The 16007-nt window shown below is 41.5% G+C and overlaps 1 protein-coding gene across 2 annotated transcripts in view; it reads right to left on the bottom strand.

The window, feature by feature from the left end:
• Positions 1-15484, bottom strand: part of LOC106751689 (lysine-specific histone demethylase 1A) — a 119504-nt gene extending 104020 nt beyond the window's left edge. For both annotated transcript variants that reach the window (XM_014632697.1, XM_014632698.1), the window contains exons 1-10: positions 15346-15484; positions 14766-14985; positions 14540-14691; positions 14315-14476; positions 14031-14147; positions 13560-13736; positions 13122-13385; positions 12894-13031; positions 12750-12823; positions 12490-12638 (exon numbers count right to left, since the gene is read on the bottom strand). In XM_014632697.1, the coding sequence (XP_014488183.1) occupies positions 12490-12638; positions 12750-12823; positions 12894-13031; positions 13122-13385; positions 13560-13736; positions 14031-14147; positions 14315-14476; positions 14540-14691; positions 14766-14985; positions 15346-15369 (1477 nt within the window). In that variant the 5' untranslated portion in view covers positions 15370-15484. The remainder of the gene's footprint in view (positions 1-12489; positions 12639-12749; positions 12824-12893; positions 13032-13121; positions 13386-13559; positions 13737-14030; positions 14148-14314; positions 14477-14539; positions 14692-14765; positions 14986-15345) is intronic.
• Between the last annotated feature and the right edge of the window lie 523 nt (positions 15485-16007).

Below are 16007 nucleotides of genomic sequence, written 5' to 3'. Positions count from 1 at the left end.
ATTTTACCTCAAAGTATTACAATACGAAACCGGATCTCTTGTTGCTGGTATCACAAGCATTGCGAATGCGAGCGAAGAAAAAGAGAGTATTGTTCGCACAACCGCCGAAAAGTTATGTCAAATCGATAGAATAAGATTTCCTTTTTTCCCCAGCGAACACGGGGCTGAAAGGCTGTATAATCGTCGTATGGCGTGTGGCCGAACATTAACATATAATGGTCACCGTCATTCTTCTCTCCGTCACGTAGGACCTCGTTTAATCATCCTCGGTCATCCCGTCACGTAATCCCCTTTTCGAGCGATTGTCAAGAAAGATTGCGGGGCATTAATTTGAAAAATGCATCGTCGTTGGCAGAGGCAGTGTGTAAGCTTATTATCCGGAAACACGAAGCATGCCCATCATTCAGCGATTATGACTACCGACCGCCGATAGATCCATGATGTATCAATGAATCTGACATCCGAAGCAACGTTTCATCTGTTAATCGATCTCTCCCGCGCACACTCAACAATCTCCGTGATAAACGACGTAAATATTAATAACTTGAGTCAAAATTTTGATGCTATTTTGACAGCCGCAGTTGGCTCTTACCGGTCTCTTGTCTCTCTTCGGTTGTACAGTTGCGTGAAAAAGCCCGTTTGCATAGTTAAAAATTGTTGTACTTGCGCTCGATATGTGCATCGACCGCACATTCGACGTGTGTGCGTCGAATGTACGACAACCGCATGATTCGATGGCAATGCCTCAGCGAGTGGCACAAATAAAGCTGCCGTAAATTCGTGAGATACGCCAATCCGAGTTGCACACGCGGTTCCCGTAGTTCAAATGAAATCTCTCTCTCTCTCTCTCTCTCCTCTGCATCGACTGTATTTTTGCCGTTCGAAATAATCGGGTCAAGTTTATGACTATGACCGGATACGAGTCAGAACAGCGAATGAAACGACTACGTGAAATGACAACTCCTAATTCGTGTCGACTTGACCGATACGCGAGTTCCAGCGAGTTAAATTGTCTCTATCGCTTAACCCGCTTCTACATCAGCACGTTACCGGTGAGTCGGCGCGTTATGGCCGAACACTTGACGGTTACGATGTTTCTAATCGCCTGCGCGTTATTATCAGAAGATTGATCGTAACTGGGACTTGGAAGTTTCTCTACGCGCCACGTGCGTCTTAGTCATTATAGATTGATTAAATTTTCACGCGGCGGGGCCGAAAGGCGTGTGAACGTTCCGAAAAGTTCCTCTTTGTTGGCAGTTTATTATCGGTCTTTCACTTTCTCATCTGCTCTAATTTATTCTAATTGCTACCTAATTAGTTATTACCTCTAACCCACATGGTTAAGTAATTATTATTAATTATATACAATCGAAAAGTAAAGAATAATTTTCGCTTTGCGTGTAAATATAGAAGAATCGCTATTGTTAATACATAGAAAAAAAATCAAGTAAATGTAATAATCGATTTCATCCTGTAAAATCGAGTAACATTCTCATCAATTTAAATATATTTTAATAACTTGTAAATAATTACTTGAACGCAGTTCAATACTTTAATTTGTAAACGAATTACTAAATGTAAGTGTAAGATGGTTCTAAATTTAGGAAAATATTTATTGGAATTATATCTTATAATTATAAATTATAAATATCTTATTTTCTTTATAAATTTCGATTTTTCTATCCAATGAATATTTTCTAAAATTAAATTCTGATATTGTTAGTATTATAAATTTAATACTTGTTGTAATTGTTTCAACACATACAAATAAATGTCTTATACGAAGAAAATATCATGTTGTGTACAACGTATAATCGATTATGTTTCCTCTTCTAATAAATATTTACGAAGGAGTATTAATGATTTTGCTTGGATCAAGTAAATATTGAACGGCAACATTTTTCAGTATAAAAATATCTTGTTTCAAGATCGTAAAGTCAACCGAATCTCTTCACATTCGTTAAAAATGAATATTCCACGAACGGAGACATATCGCTGAATGAAACGTTTCCTCAGAATCCAAAGAGATATAATTAACGAAGATATTGAAATTTTCGCTCGCATTGGAACGAAGCATCATTTCTAGCAAAACCTTTACTTTCTGTAAATTTTCCATAGAACAGCGATTCTTTTTGCGATGTATCAGAAGAATAATAAAAAAAATTATGTCCAATAATAAGATTTCACCAAAGAATCCTCTCTTTCGACACCTCTTCCAAAGGTTAATCTGACATCTGTTATTACACTAGTTCGAAGTTGTTGGTTTATATCGACCGTCCGAATAATGACGATCGTAACAGAAAACAGTACGAAATTCTGCTAATAATGATCCGACGTCTATGCAACTATGATTTAAATAACGATCGGGAATTAGAGACGCGACGGGCGCGATACATTCGAGCTGAGTGCGCAATCAAGGGTTAACAAGCCGACGCGTTTGTCTGAAAATCGAATTCGAGATGAATAATTTACACGTAAACCCAGCATATCGCGGCTACATCGCGCCTCGGAGATCACACGCATAAATATTCCCGTGCCGCGAGTGCGCAGACAGGTATAACCGATGACAGATTGGCGAGGCGAGTTATACAAAGCGCGGCGAGAAATAATTCGCCGGCTCGACAACTTCATGACCCTTAAGTTACTTTCCACGACGTTATAGTACATCTATCCGGGACTTAACGCCCCGCGTCAAGGAAATCCACTATGCCGACGCAAACCTTGCAAGAAATGGTGATGGTGCATAAGAACCGTCGTTCTTGGCGCGAAGCGCGCGTGTACTCCATAGTTTTGTTATCTCCGCGAGCGCATCCGCTCTCTCTCTCTCTCTCTCTTTCTCTCTCTCTCGACGTTATAGACCCGGACGAATGGGCGAGCAAAAGCGATTAATCCGCATGTTCCTAAATAAACGTACATATGTGTACGTCATCGCCAACTGAAAACTTAAACGAAACGAAATTTTTCGTGTCCTTCGACGAGAAGGAGGCCGGACGGAGGCGAAGATGCTCAAAAATTGCGCGTGTTACTCGCGACTAACGGCAATTTGTCATCCTCCCTATTACGGTACTCGCAATTCATCATATTGTCTATCTTTTACATCGCTAAGATATGCCGGAACGCGGACGGTATAATAAATTTCGCGATCCTTATTAAGATTAGGCTGTTTTCACAGACGTTACGCGTTAGTATTTACATCGCGCCACGGCCGTAAAATTTCCCTAAGCGGTATTACAGCATGCGAAATATGATTAGTGACATCTTCTCGTCGTCGTCGCGCTTACCGACGACTCATTAATAAAATCGTTTCTCTCGATTTCGGGAGAAAAAAAAAAGAAAACGCGCGAATACTGCATTGTCCGATGATATCGCGGTGTTGTACTTTCGTATTACCACCCTCGTGTCAACAACTGTGATTATTGATAGCCCTTCTCCTCGTCCTCCGACGATAAATAAAGCCGGTACGAGTTTAGGAACAGTTTTATCGCGACCCCAATAGCGCGCAGTGCAATCTTTGAAATTTATAATCCATTGTTGGAAAATTGGTATTATCGGCGACTGAAATAGTAGAGTGAGGAGAAATTTTCAAGATGCTCGCGGTATCGACGAGCGTTGCAAGTCGTCTCACTCCCTATCCTCTCTCTTTCGCTGGATCGCTTTATCGAGCATCGAAGATAATTCCTTAAGAACGGTGCACGGCATTTTTCCCCGTTTCTCATCAAACATTTATCTTCGAGCCCGGCGGCTTGAATATTTGTGCGAAGACGTATAATTTCGCATCCGAAATCAACAATTAGTCGGATCTCTAGGAATGCTTTACGATATCATCCGCGCACGCGAACGAGCGAGCACTCGGTCTCCGAGGAAGCCTTCGTCCGTCGTCGTCCATGTAGGACGCCCATCTACCGTTCATGTCGTGATGTATCGCTCCATAGACGACGTAATTACAATCTAACTGGGAACCGGAATATTTCACGCAGCCGTACAATGTTGCATCTAAAATCGGGGCTCCACGTTGATCGACGATAACGCGCGCTGAACCGGTATTTCTCCGACGCGTCACTTCGCTTAACCTGTGAAAGCGGCCCGTAACGAACTGGAAACATTAATATAACACGGATATACTCTTTCCGGAGGGGGAGGGAAAATCGGCTGCTAATTTCAATATCGTATCGCAAGCACTAATACTGCGACGACGTTGATCATTCATGTTAGTCATCTTCACGTTTTCAGCGATACGGACGCTGTCGTCAGGTAGGAGACAGACCGGAGTAATACGCTCGGTATGCAAATGAAGCCGAGGTGAAGAATAGCGCGTGTCCACCGAGTTGTGGAATTCAACTATCGATGGCGATAGTGCGGGGGAAAGGCGCTTGACAAACCGTCGACATTAATCACTGATCCAGATCGCTTCGTAACGTTTGATCCCGGCGTTCGAGACTTCAGATCGTCGTTCTTTGGAGATAAAGGCGTGAAATTAATTCGGTCATCCTCACAATACCGGATCGATGCGCGTCTTAAAAACTGCACTCGGAGAAAGAATTAGTCATAGGAGTTAAAATCTAGCAGCTAAAATGTATCCTTAAAACAGCTAATATCGTTGCAAGCGCTAAATTGCGTGTAATTCCTAGCAAAAATCGTTTCCAGCACAATCACGATGTATTGTAATTCCTGAAATTTAAACGTTACTACTTTACAGCGCAAGTAATGTCCCTTGTTATTTAGAGCGAAAGACTAAAAGTCGACCTATTATAGAAAAAAAGCCAACTGAACCGGTGTATTCGCCATAAGAGGGGGTCTTGTTGGTAATATCGACGATGGGACGACGGCCACGACGACAAAGTGGACTCCTCGCGACGGAAGCCGTTACACACCCGTTCTGACCTAATGCCGATATGTGCCAGTGGACCATTTGTCTCCGGCAGGCCTGGCGCTAAGCAATCGTTTCGTTGACGCTTAGGCGGACGATAGCCGCCGTCGGGAAGAGAAATCACGTGGATCATGCGGAGGACTGTACCCCGAGATAGACTATATCGACAAGGTACCCTACCGCGTTGCCGACACGAGGGCCGCTGTAAATGGTAAAGACACCGGCGTGGAAAAAGAAAGAACATGAGAGAGAGAGAGAGAAAAAGAGAGAAAGAAACAGAGGCAAGAGGAGGTTCTTATGGATGTATGTACCACCATGTGCGTGCACGGATAGGCCGAAAGTGGTCATGGGAAAGGTATCGGTGCGTTAAGGCCAAGACTGGATTCCGCGGGGCGAGGCCGACTTGTTGGCGGGTAGGAGTGTACAAGGTCTTCGATACCTCGTAAATTATCGCTCGGGGCCCCCCTTAACCTCCTCCTCGGCCTCCCGCCGCCTTCCAGTTCTCAGCTCTCTCTCGGCCTAATGTCAAGAGCTGCCTACGTTTTCGTCCCGCCGACGACGAGGGAAGACTCGTGCCCTCCCGCGCGTCATCGTTTCACGAAACTACGTGGAAACACGATCGCGGCGACAGCGAGAGGACAAGTTCTGAAATTGCCGGGACAGCGCTCGGAGTATCGGCACTTTTTCACGAGAGTCCCGTAATCTCCTGGACGGAAAAAATCTCAGTTTCCTACGAGCAAACAGGGGCCAGTTGAAAACTCGAGAAATGATTCACAACAAAATGGCAAACGGAATCAATATATGATACATTCATTAATATTTGGGAAGGGGGTTAACAGTATACAAGAAAATAATTGAAACTCAGAATTGATTCAAGGTTGACTTACCGCGTACGTTTGGCCGGCAGGTGCGTTATTACATATTAAATACTTATATCCTCTACAAAATAATAATTTATTACTACAACAGCCGCGGTAAAGTTCTTATTATAAAACCTTGTATCTCTCATTAGTAACTTACAGAGCTTACGTAAATATAAGTTTGCAATTGACTAAATAAAAGTCTCATATGAAAATCTTTCTGCATCTACAAACAAAATTTTCGTCTGGTCTTCAGACAATTCAGTTACACCACATTGAAAAAAGAGACTGGTAATACTTAATAAATGCATTTAGTTAGAGATTTCGGAATACTTGGTAATAATTATCAAGTATTAGGTTAGAACAAAAGTTCGTAGCGTTTTTTAAGTGAAATTCATTATTTTGTTGGCAAATATTCACGAAATGTTAATACCTACTTCTTCTATCAATGTACAAAGACATATTAAAAGCACGAAAAAAAAAGGCATCACAAGAGTTTGTAGGGTTCATCCGATCACTAGAATAAAGCAGTAGATCGCGGTCAATAATTGGAGAAAGAGAGAGAGAGAGAGAGAGAGAGATGAATAACTCGCGGAAAACAGCGGATAAGCTTTATCTCCGATCACTCATTATGGAAGTTTGTACATCTCCAAATTCGATGAAACTCGTGCAATGAAAGGATCGACTTCGGGTCGTGTACTTTCTTTCGGAATGAACTTCGTCTTACGCATATCATAGCTCCTGTGATCTTAACTTGGCGACGGTATTCGCAAGTTGGTGGCAATCCGACATTTGTCATTCGATCGGAACAAATCCGATCTAGAGTGTGTTAGCGAAAAGAACGCGCAGAAGAGGAGGGAAAAGGATATTTCGCGGTGGGAGAATGCATATTCAAGATTGTAACGATGCAATTTCGATGGCGCATACATAATGAGAGTCTCTCGAGAGCCGGCGTACCTGGTTAATATCAACCTTTCTGCACAATGGTCCTATCACGGAGGGAAGAAATTTCGACGTAACCGATGGCGGTGGTGCATTGTCATACCTCGAGCAGTGCCCAACAAAGACCGCGGTGTGCAACGAGAGGGCCTCCCCCCGAGGGAACGAACGAAAGTGCGGTATTGACGTCGAAAAAGGAAGAACAACGATATAATCTCGAATCATCATGCGAGATGAGCGGATCCACGCGGCGAAGCTTCGCCGGCCCGATCGGAGAATCAAGTTTAACTATTCGTTAATGTGGCTCCTCCGCTTCCGGTACCTTCACACGTGCGGATGTTTCGACTGACGATCATCGTGCGACCTGCCTGGTGGTGACCCAACCATGCAATATGTACAAAAACCGCGGGGAGACAATAACATTTCGTACGGCAAACGATAGTTACGGGAGGGGGAAGAGAGAGAGCTCGATTACAAAGAGGGCACAAAACGCGCACCTGTTAGCAAGTATAACGCGTCCATTATAGCGCGCGCGTGCTGAATTGAACCGAACGAGTGATGTTGTACGATGCGCGACAGCGGTCTGTTTTAATGATAGATTCGTGTACACAGAGAATATTTATATCGAATAATATCAAGCAAACTAATGCATGACTTATATTGCGCGACCAAAATATACAGAAACCAAAATTTATATTAGTTTGATCAGATGTATTTTAAATCTGATTATAGATAAATATACGCACAAGGAAACATAAGAAGAGTAAGAAAGTGTCCCATAATGATACGTGCATTTTCGACGTCTGGGTTGCGCGTTATTTCTATTTCTAATGTCTTTATTATGAGAAAATATTTATCTCAGGCGATAAATATTATATAACGTCCCGTATATAAATTTTCTCAGATTTGCTCATATAAATTGCAATTAGAGAATCCAAGGTTGTTTCAAAATAGGTTATCCTTCTACAATTATTACGAAATCCCATTCTTATCCCAAACATGGGACGAAGGCTCTTTCCACAATGTCGATTGGTTATACGCTGCGACTTGCTGCGTGTCACCACGTACAACTGTCAATATTAGAATCGAGTGACAATTTGACCAAATAGATTCTCCTCTCGTTTTATCTCCCTTTCCTTTCCTTTTATTCCCTCCCTCCTTCTTCCTCCTTATCGCAGAGCTTGATAAGGGCACGTCGAGCTATCCTCGCGTCAATTAGCGCTCCGGGGGAATTTCGATACCCGGTTCGGCGGGGTCCAGTTCGCGCCTCGAGGAGCGTCATCGCCATATTACAGCTAAATAATCTCCTTTATCGTGTCCCGATTAATTTAAAAATATACTCGCGTTAACGGCGCGCGTACGGCATATCGAGCGAGGATATTACGCGCGAGGCGAGGTGGTGGGAAAGCAGGGGAGAATGCGCCAAAAGATCCTGGCGAAGGACATCCTGGCACGGCCGACGGGATCACGCGCGCGAATGTTACCGCGTGTAAACCCCGTAACAACGGCGGAGGAGGACGCGCGATCGGGGCGTGCGTGAAGTCAGCTTTACGACAATATAATTTTGGTAGCGACACACGGACGCAGTGGAATGCGACGGTCGGAGTCAACGAACGGCGTATAGAAGTCTTCGATACGTCGTAAATGGTCCCGATCCTACCTCTGCTGCGCTCTCGCCCTCCTTCATACTCGCAGCGACGAGCAGTACAGGGTGTTTCGCGAAGACTTCGAACTTCGTCTCCGAATTAGCGAAAGAGTTTTTGAATGCACGATGTATCGTAGAGTAACGCGACGGATTAAAAATTAGAAGATTTTTGCCCCATCAAGTCAAAATTTGGATGTTACTTGCTAAATTAAAAATAAGATTTTGATGAAAAACTATTATGATACTAAGTTTACGAGTGATTCCTTTGATGAATCACTAAACCTAACCTTCCTAACCCTGTCAACTGCAATATTTTTCACCTATGAATGATCCCAATGTATCTCACAGATACACCAATTTTTCTTTTATTTTCCTCTGCTTCTTGAAACAATTCTTCTTTCATTGTCAACATTTCGCTAACAGACCAGACAGTAAAATATATAAAAAACAGTGAAGAACAAAGGGAATAAAAGAAAAAAAACAAGGACAAATTTGACTTTGCGATTGTATAATAATACGTTGTAACCTGAACGTGTATCTATTGAATATTGCGATCAACGGAAAATTAATATCATCATTGAAAATCCGGCATCCTATGGATCAACCATTTTAACCCGGCAATAGTTATCTTTCTTTTTTACGCAAACGATTACCTGGGGTCGTTTTATATCCTAACGAGTTTCTACCGGCTCATACTGTGAATAAGTCGAGCCAATTCTTGTTGCACAAATTAGGTCTGTCCAAATGAAAGATAGATATTGATTTCCAAATCAGTAAAAAAACTTACTGCAATGTGAGCTTCTTTTTCTGATCACTGGGGTCTGAAATAACTTTAGACGACTATTCCCAGTTTAAAGGTAATTTTCGCCTACCTAAATGACTTGTAGACTAACAAAAACCTACTTTGACATTTATTAACTTCTTTCATGAGCCTTCAATTCTATCAGATTTAATTTCCATTCGAACAATCTATTTTCACAGTAAAACGACAGAACTTTCAGGATCAAAGCAGAAGTATATTTTATTATTAGAATCTAAATTGTGAGTTTATTTTGTTATCCTAGCCTCCAAGTGTATTATAGAATTAAAAATTTAACATGAAGCCAAAATTTAGACTCGGAACATTCGAACAATTTTCCCACAATATCCTTCCCAAAGGCACTTATTTGCGAATTTTGAATTAAATAGGATTCTGACTTTAAGTGATTTGAATTATCGAGTACCACGCTAAAAATGTAAAAGTCGCGACAGAAAGAATAATGAAATCGCGATCGATTTATAGCACGCGAAACTTAGCGAAACGTCCTGTACACGCGGACGTCGCACATCCAGTCCTGCCTCGTTCGGTGCCGTCGGAGCCGAAAACATTGACGACGGTCTTGTCGCTGGCAAACAAAGCTCGGTAACTCTCTGTTATATGGCTGATCGAAGAGCCTGGCGGAGGTCGAGGTGACCGTGATGGCCGCTTCTTCCTCGAGATACATCCATAAATTTCGGCGCCCGAATATTCCCCGGGAATAGCTTCGACTGCATAGGTCGGATCAATAACCGCATAAAATGCGGGAAGAAAGAGCGGCACGTTTCGCAGTGTTCAGTTTCGGAGCGTGAACGTGCGTGAAATGAGAAGTTACGAATCGGAGATAGGATAAAATAGTGCTTCGCGATCACGTCGCTGTGTTTTTCGTCGAACAGGAATAATGCGCCACTTGCTACTATGCGCGCTTTTTCTTCTATAATTCCAAAACAGTGTGTGTTGCCGATTAAAACGCGAGAAATTGCTAGATTCTTGCGCGAAATATGTGAATTGTTTTGACCGAAAATTAGCTCATCACGCTCGCGTGGTCAATTAGAAGGTCTTACGCTCTATAGCTTAGTAAAGACAGGGACAATGTAATATTTAATCTCGGATTAAACGAAGTCGATGTGTATAATCGATTACTATTTTCACTTAGAGAAAGGATTAGTCATAATAGCTAAAATATGTCTGAGATCGGGACAGATAATGTCGTTGCTACTGTAGCTAAATTTAAATGCTATTTGAATTTAGGCAAAAGATATAACAGATCTTACAATAGTACTAAAATCATATTCACGACAAATCATATTTTCGACTATAAATTTATTGAATTATTTTTTAACAGAAACAGCAACGAAAAGAAGAAAGTTTAATATCGATGAGACAACGATTCAAAGTATTCTACTATATGGAGTTGAAACATGACTGAAGAATATAAGGCAAGAGTAGAAACAATAGAAATGATCGCTACGTATTTCAAGGAAAAATTAGAAATGAAGTAATCAAACAAGATGAGAATGAACTATAATGAAAGAATGAGGTGAGAACTACAATGAAAAGATGAGAAAGAACTATAATAAAAGATATGGAAAAATGCAACTAAAATAGTATGGTGACGTATGTAACTGAGGTAGGAGACAAGACTACCTAAGCGAGTTCTGGAATGGCAACCTACAGAAAGACCGATGCCACCGAGCTGTCGTATAGATCATAAAATTCGAGCTCCTTAACACAAGAGAGAAAAAACGATCCTTCCTTAGATAAGATACCGAGCGATACCGGTGCAATGGTCGTCGGAGGTCGGACCCATGAAGTGACGGAGCGTCTCATAAAGTATTGTTTTACTTTCAGTGCGTTTCCCGATAAAATCGCGACTGGCGGCGGGTCTCGTTTGAAACCGAGAACGAGCTGATGGTCCGTAAAGAGCACGCCGCAGACAGTCCACCTCGGGCATCTGATTATATCGGGTGGACCGGTGCTCGCCCGAAACTCAGCCAAGGGGACTTCTCCCGCAAAAACGGAAGAAAAGGGCAGAAGAGAGAGGAGGGGAAAAGGATGAACAGAATCTATTGTTGCGCTTAATTTAGCGTTAAATTGTTTACATCTCATTAATCGCGGGGGACGACGGTAGGACCTGCTGCAGCGAGACCGTCATGATCAGTCATGGAGGCCGCCGAACCCTTCTCGCCTCACCTGCCCTTTAATTGACCGCCACGGTATTCTTCCGAAACGAGAGCATATTTCGCGCGTCTCTCGTTTCAGCCGCATATGTCGGTTCCACGCTCGATCCGAAAGAGCGAGCTCTCCTTCCTCGTACGTTTCATCTCACATCGATGCAACGACTTCCAGTCGCTTGACTGCGGTAGCAGCATACGCGATTGAGCCATATTATGATGGAGTGATATCAACTAGTTTTAATAGCGCATCAACCGCGAGGGGAGAGAGATAGTCGAATTTCCACTGAGAATATTACGTTCTTATAACGACCATGCGTGTAGATATAATGTGAACAGATGATATCCCGTGGACACGGTGGATAAAACGCACATTCGACATTGCAATTTTTTTTGCATTTCAACTGCAAAGAAGTGCTACCGATGTTACAATACATATTCCTGAGTAACATGCAAAAAGTTTCAGCCATCTTCGCTCATTGTTTGTTAAAAAATTATAAACGAGAGAATTTTCCTAAATAGAACATAGTTTTCTGGATATCGCCAATCTAAAAGCCCTCTGGAAGTTACTCAGATTACACGAGTGAAGGTCAGAGATATCAAAGGTGGTCGCCCACCAATATTCTGGGCACATTTACCGATAATTATCCATAATTATTTAGGGAAATCAGACTAGATCTTTATTCCCACAGTTCGGGGAAAGAATTCCTTTCATGGGCTCGGGTGAAGCTGTGGTGTAACGAATTTAACACATTGCATGCGGGTATATTTCGCCGCGGACTTACGCGTGTAGTGGGCGTTTTTTCGTGAATTTCGCGGAAATATTCAGTAAAATCGCAGTAAATCGATAACTACTTCATTTTTCTCAACGAAACTTTTTTTATTTTACACCTAAATATATGCTCTGCGATTATTTAAAAAAAAAAAACCTACGCACTTACAATGCCCATCGTATTTATACGATACCCGCTCTCCAGCACAAATCTACTAAATACGTATTTTTACGCGACCCGCGCTCTAGTGACAGACTGCAAAAAACGTAGAAGTGCGTTTCCCGCATGCAATGTGTTAAATTGGAATCAACCCCTCTGTCCAGGGATAAAGGAACATATAAGAACAACCAATATCCAAGAAGGTTCAGTGTCAGAGCTCCAAGTCCTGATGATGTAAACTGCAATATCTGCGAAACGTTGGCATAGTGTACTTACCGGTCAGATGACTTCCGGTGAACTCAAAGTCGTCGTCCTGATCCCAGTGCTTCAGGCTCAAGTTTGATAGCGATGTTGCATTAGCGAACTCTAAATTTGCAAAGTGCCAATCCAATATCTGCCGGTCCTTGGATGATAAATAGACGTCGCTTTAAAAAAAAAAAGAAAAAAGAGAGAGAGAGAAAGAGAGAGAGAGAGATATTTGTCTCATCGATTTATATATGAATTTAGTATATAGTATATAGAATCGAAATAATTACCTGGGCGGTGAAGCTTCTAATTCCTGTAATTTCGCTTCGATTTCTTTTTGCTGATCTGACAATTGATCCCATTCCTAAAGCACAAGAGTATGTGTCATATTTCGTCCGTAACTTAACAGCAAAAACGTGTCTTTTGTTAAGTACCTTGCAAGCATTATGGAGATCACGCAACTTGGAACGGAGCACAAATTCCTGCGTTATATCTCGATTCTGTGGCTTACACTCGGACATTTCTTTATACTGCTTATTTAATTCCACCAAACGGTCCATAATAGAGATCATCTGCGATAAAAATCAATCGTAGAAAATATTAGATGAAAAAGGGGAAAAAATGTTTTGATGAAGAGAAACATATTTGTCAAGTGTACATACTCTATGCTGATTAGTAACCAATCGTCCTTGCAACGAGAGAACAGAACGGAGATGAGCTACTTGGCGCTGTTTTACGCCTTGTTCTTGTAAACGTATCACCCACTCGAGTGCTTGTCCCAGAGATACTGGACGTGTGTTAGCACTTTGTCCACCGGATCCAGTACTGCCTACGTAATTGAAATCTAACTGATGTGAAAGATAAGAGGTGGCTTCTAGTAATCTATTGAACTCTCTTTCGACCATTTCATCTTTATCTTTTGGGACCTGCAAAATCATCGTATGCTTAATTTTTATCGTATTATCAAGTTATTCTATAATTTTGCACTAACAAAGATTATCTACAATTTGTGATGAAAAGTATATCGAGTTTTGTTATGCATCAATGATAACAAATCTGACAAATAATCCGCCGCTCTAATAAGACACTCTTATTCTTACCGTTTGACCGTCACTTTCGTACAATGGACACTTTTGTCGTATTTTATGAAGCTCCATATTAATTTGCTTGCTGAGAGTCGTCACCGGATTCCCACCTAATCCCGTGACCACCATGGCTCCCAAATCCGCGATATAAGATGACTTACGAAATGTGGCGATTCGTCCACCAACGCGATCCTATATATACAATAAAACGTCAGAAATTATTTGTAAAGTGCGCTACTTTTGAACGTATTTGACTATAAATGTTAAATGTATATAATATTTAAAAAATATATACTCTTTGGAATAAAAGCACTTTGAAGAAATTGTGAGCAAAGTTCAAAATTTCAAGCTCTTCTATATCTTTCAATAACATTTCCATAACCGTTTTTCATAACCAATTTAAATTTCAGTGACTTTCCTCGATTTTCCAGGCCTGGGCCAACCCTGAATAGTGACATTATTTGAGAAATAACATTCCATACTTACTCTAGCTTCGAACACAATTACTTCCAAGCCGAACTGTTGCATTTGTTGAGCTGCTGCCAAGCCGGCAATACCAGCTCCTATCACAATAACTTTACCCAACTTTTTGGTAGGTAACGGCTGTAATGGGCAAAAATAAATTCTCAATATTTCCAATGTGTCTGTATGTAAAATAGAGACATGGATCTAAGAGTCATGTTAAAACCCGAGTGTATGAAATAGACATGTCGTCAAACTTCAAAATAACAGAGAAAATAAATAGAGCATTTTTACATTTGTTAGATTACCTTAAGACGTTTAAAGACTCCAAAATTTATGAAGCCATGACGTTCTAAAAAAGCATGAACTCTACGAGCGAGTACTGGGTCACTGTTATAAGGTGGTTCAATAGCAGGTAATGCATTTTCGATGATCAACTGTTGTTTTGGATTTTCCAACCAGATTTGCAACTAAATTATAATCATATTAAAAGAGGAGCGATACAATTTCATGGTTACGATACAAACACTTACGAGTCTATTTCTAATATGCAAGAACACTTTCTGCGTTTGTAGTGGTCCGCCAGAAATATCAGGGAAGCATGCAGCTTCGGTGGATGTCAATTTATCGAATGGAAGACGACTCTGAAAGGCTGCGCCTTCTAATCCATTCAATAGTTCTTTTACTGAGTAAAGGAAAAATATTAATAATTTTACGATCAATAGAGAGATTAATAGAAGGAATTAACTAATAAAGTACCATGCGTGTCTTCGTGATCACTGTCTTGATCATCATCTTCTTTAATTTCAGTTTTCGAAGCAGAAGGCACTGAAGCAGGTGTTGTAGATTCGGATTCTTTCCTCCCATCTGTGGGAGGAACTTTCTTTTCTGGAGTTGCTAGACCAGGTTTTGATTTTTCTGTATCTGAAGTATCTTCGTCCAATTGACTGTATTTTTCCTCCATTTCCCTGTATTCCACCTGACCAAACAAATATCATTTCCTGTAGAAACTGCCAATAAATGCCTCACATAGAAATAAAAAATCTTCCTAGATAGAAATAAGCAACATGACGTATAATTAAAAGCGGACAAATAAAAATGGATTACTAGATCAAAATGTAACCTCACTTTGCCATTCGTGGCCAAAGAAATGAAACCTCAGCGTATAACTAAGAAACATAGTGTTACAAAGGAAAGCAGCTCAAATCAGAAAAGACAACGCAATTTTATTCTAACAATCGATGTTGGCATACGTGACCGTAAATATTATTAAGAATAACAAAGAGACCATTACCATGAAAGAACTTGAACGACAGACTAGAAAGATTAAAATACATACCTTCGCTCTTTTTCTGCGACTCATATCGTCTTCCTTATTATATATTGGTCAATCCGTCGAACGTAATCAATGAGATACAAAACGATTCGTTTTGAAGCTTGAAATAACCGGCACGCATTAACCATAGATCAAAGCAATCAACAGGACGGAGCCTTTTACAAGTGATGTACGAGATTTCTAATGGCCTCTGCGCATAGGACGCGAAAATGTTTCCCGCGCGGCAAGAAACGACACGGTAGCCAATAAACTTGCAGCTCTAAAGGAGAAACGATATGTAGAGCTGCGGTAGGGCCTATGGCCACCGCGCATGTAGAAAGGAAAAGGAGAAGAACTCCAGTACGGATAGTCCTGTGGGTGTGCGCTAATGAAGCGGAGTCCTTACGACTGCCCACACGCAGCTGTATTTTTGGTTAAGTACAAACTCAAGTGTAACAAAAGTGTTACAAAAGAAAACGATGTGCTAAAAACTAAGGAACGCGGCGTAGAACAAAATGGCCGCAGCGCAAAACGAAATGGGCGCGACACACCAAAAGATGGCCGCGCAGGAACAAAAATGGCCGCAGCGCGGGACGCAGAAAACAGAACGCTATTTACAGTAGGAGCTCGGCTCGGGATGCACTAGGGTAAACACCGAGGAGCACTCACGAGCACGTCCGCGCTGT

This window comes from Dinoponera quadriceps, unplaced genomic scaffold (genome assembly GCF_001313825.1).
Source record: "Dinoponera quadriceps isolate SergipeBrazil2010 unplaced genomic scaffold, ASM131382v1 scaffold115, whole genome shotgun sequence".
Classification (NCBI taxonomy): Eukaryota; Metazoa; Arthropoda; class Insecta; order Hymenoptera; family Formicidae; genus Dinoponera; species Dinoponera quadriceps.
The sequence above is the reverse complement of the archived record's forward strand: the minus strand, read 5'-3'. Positions and strand labels throughout refer to the sequence as shown.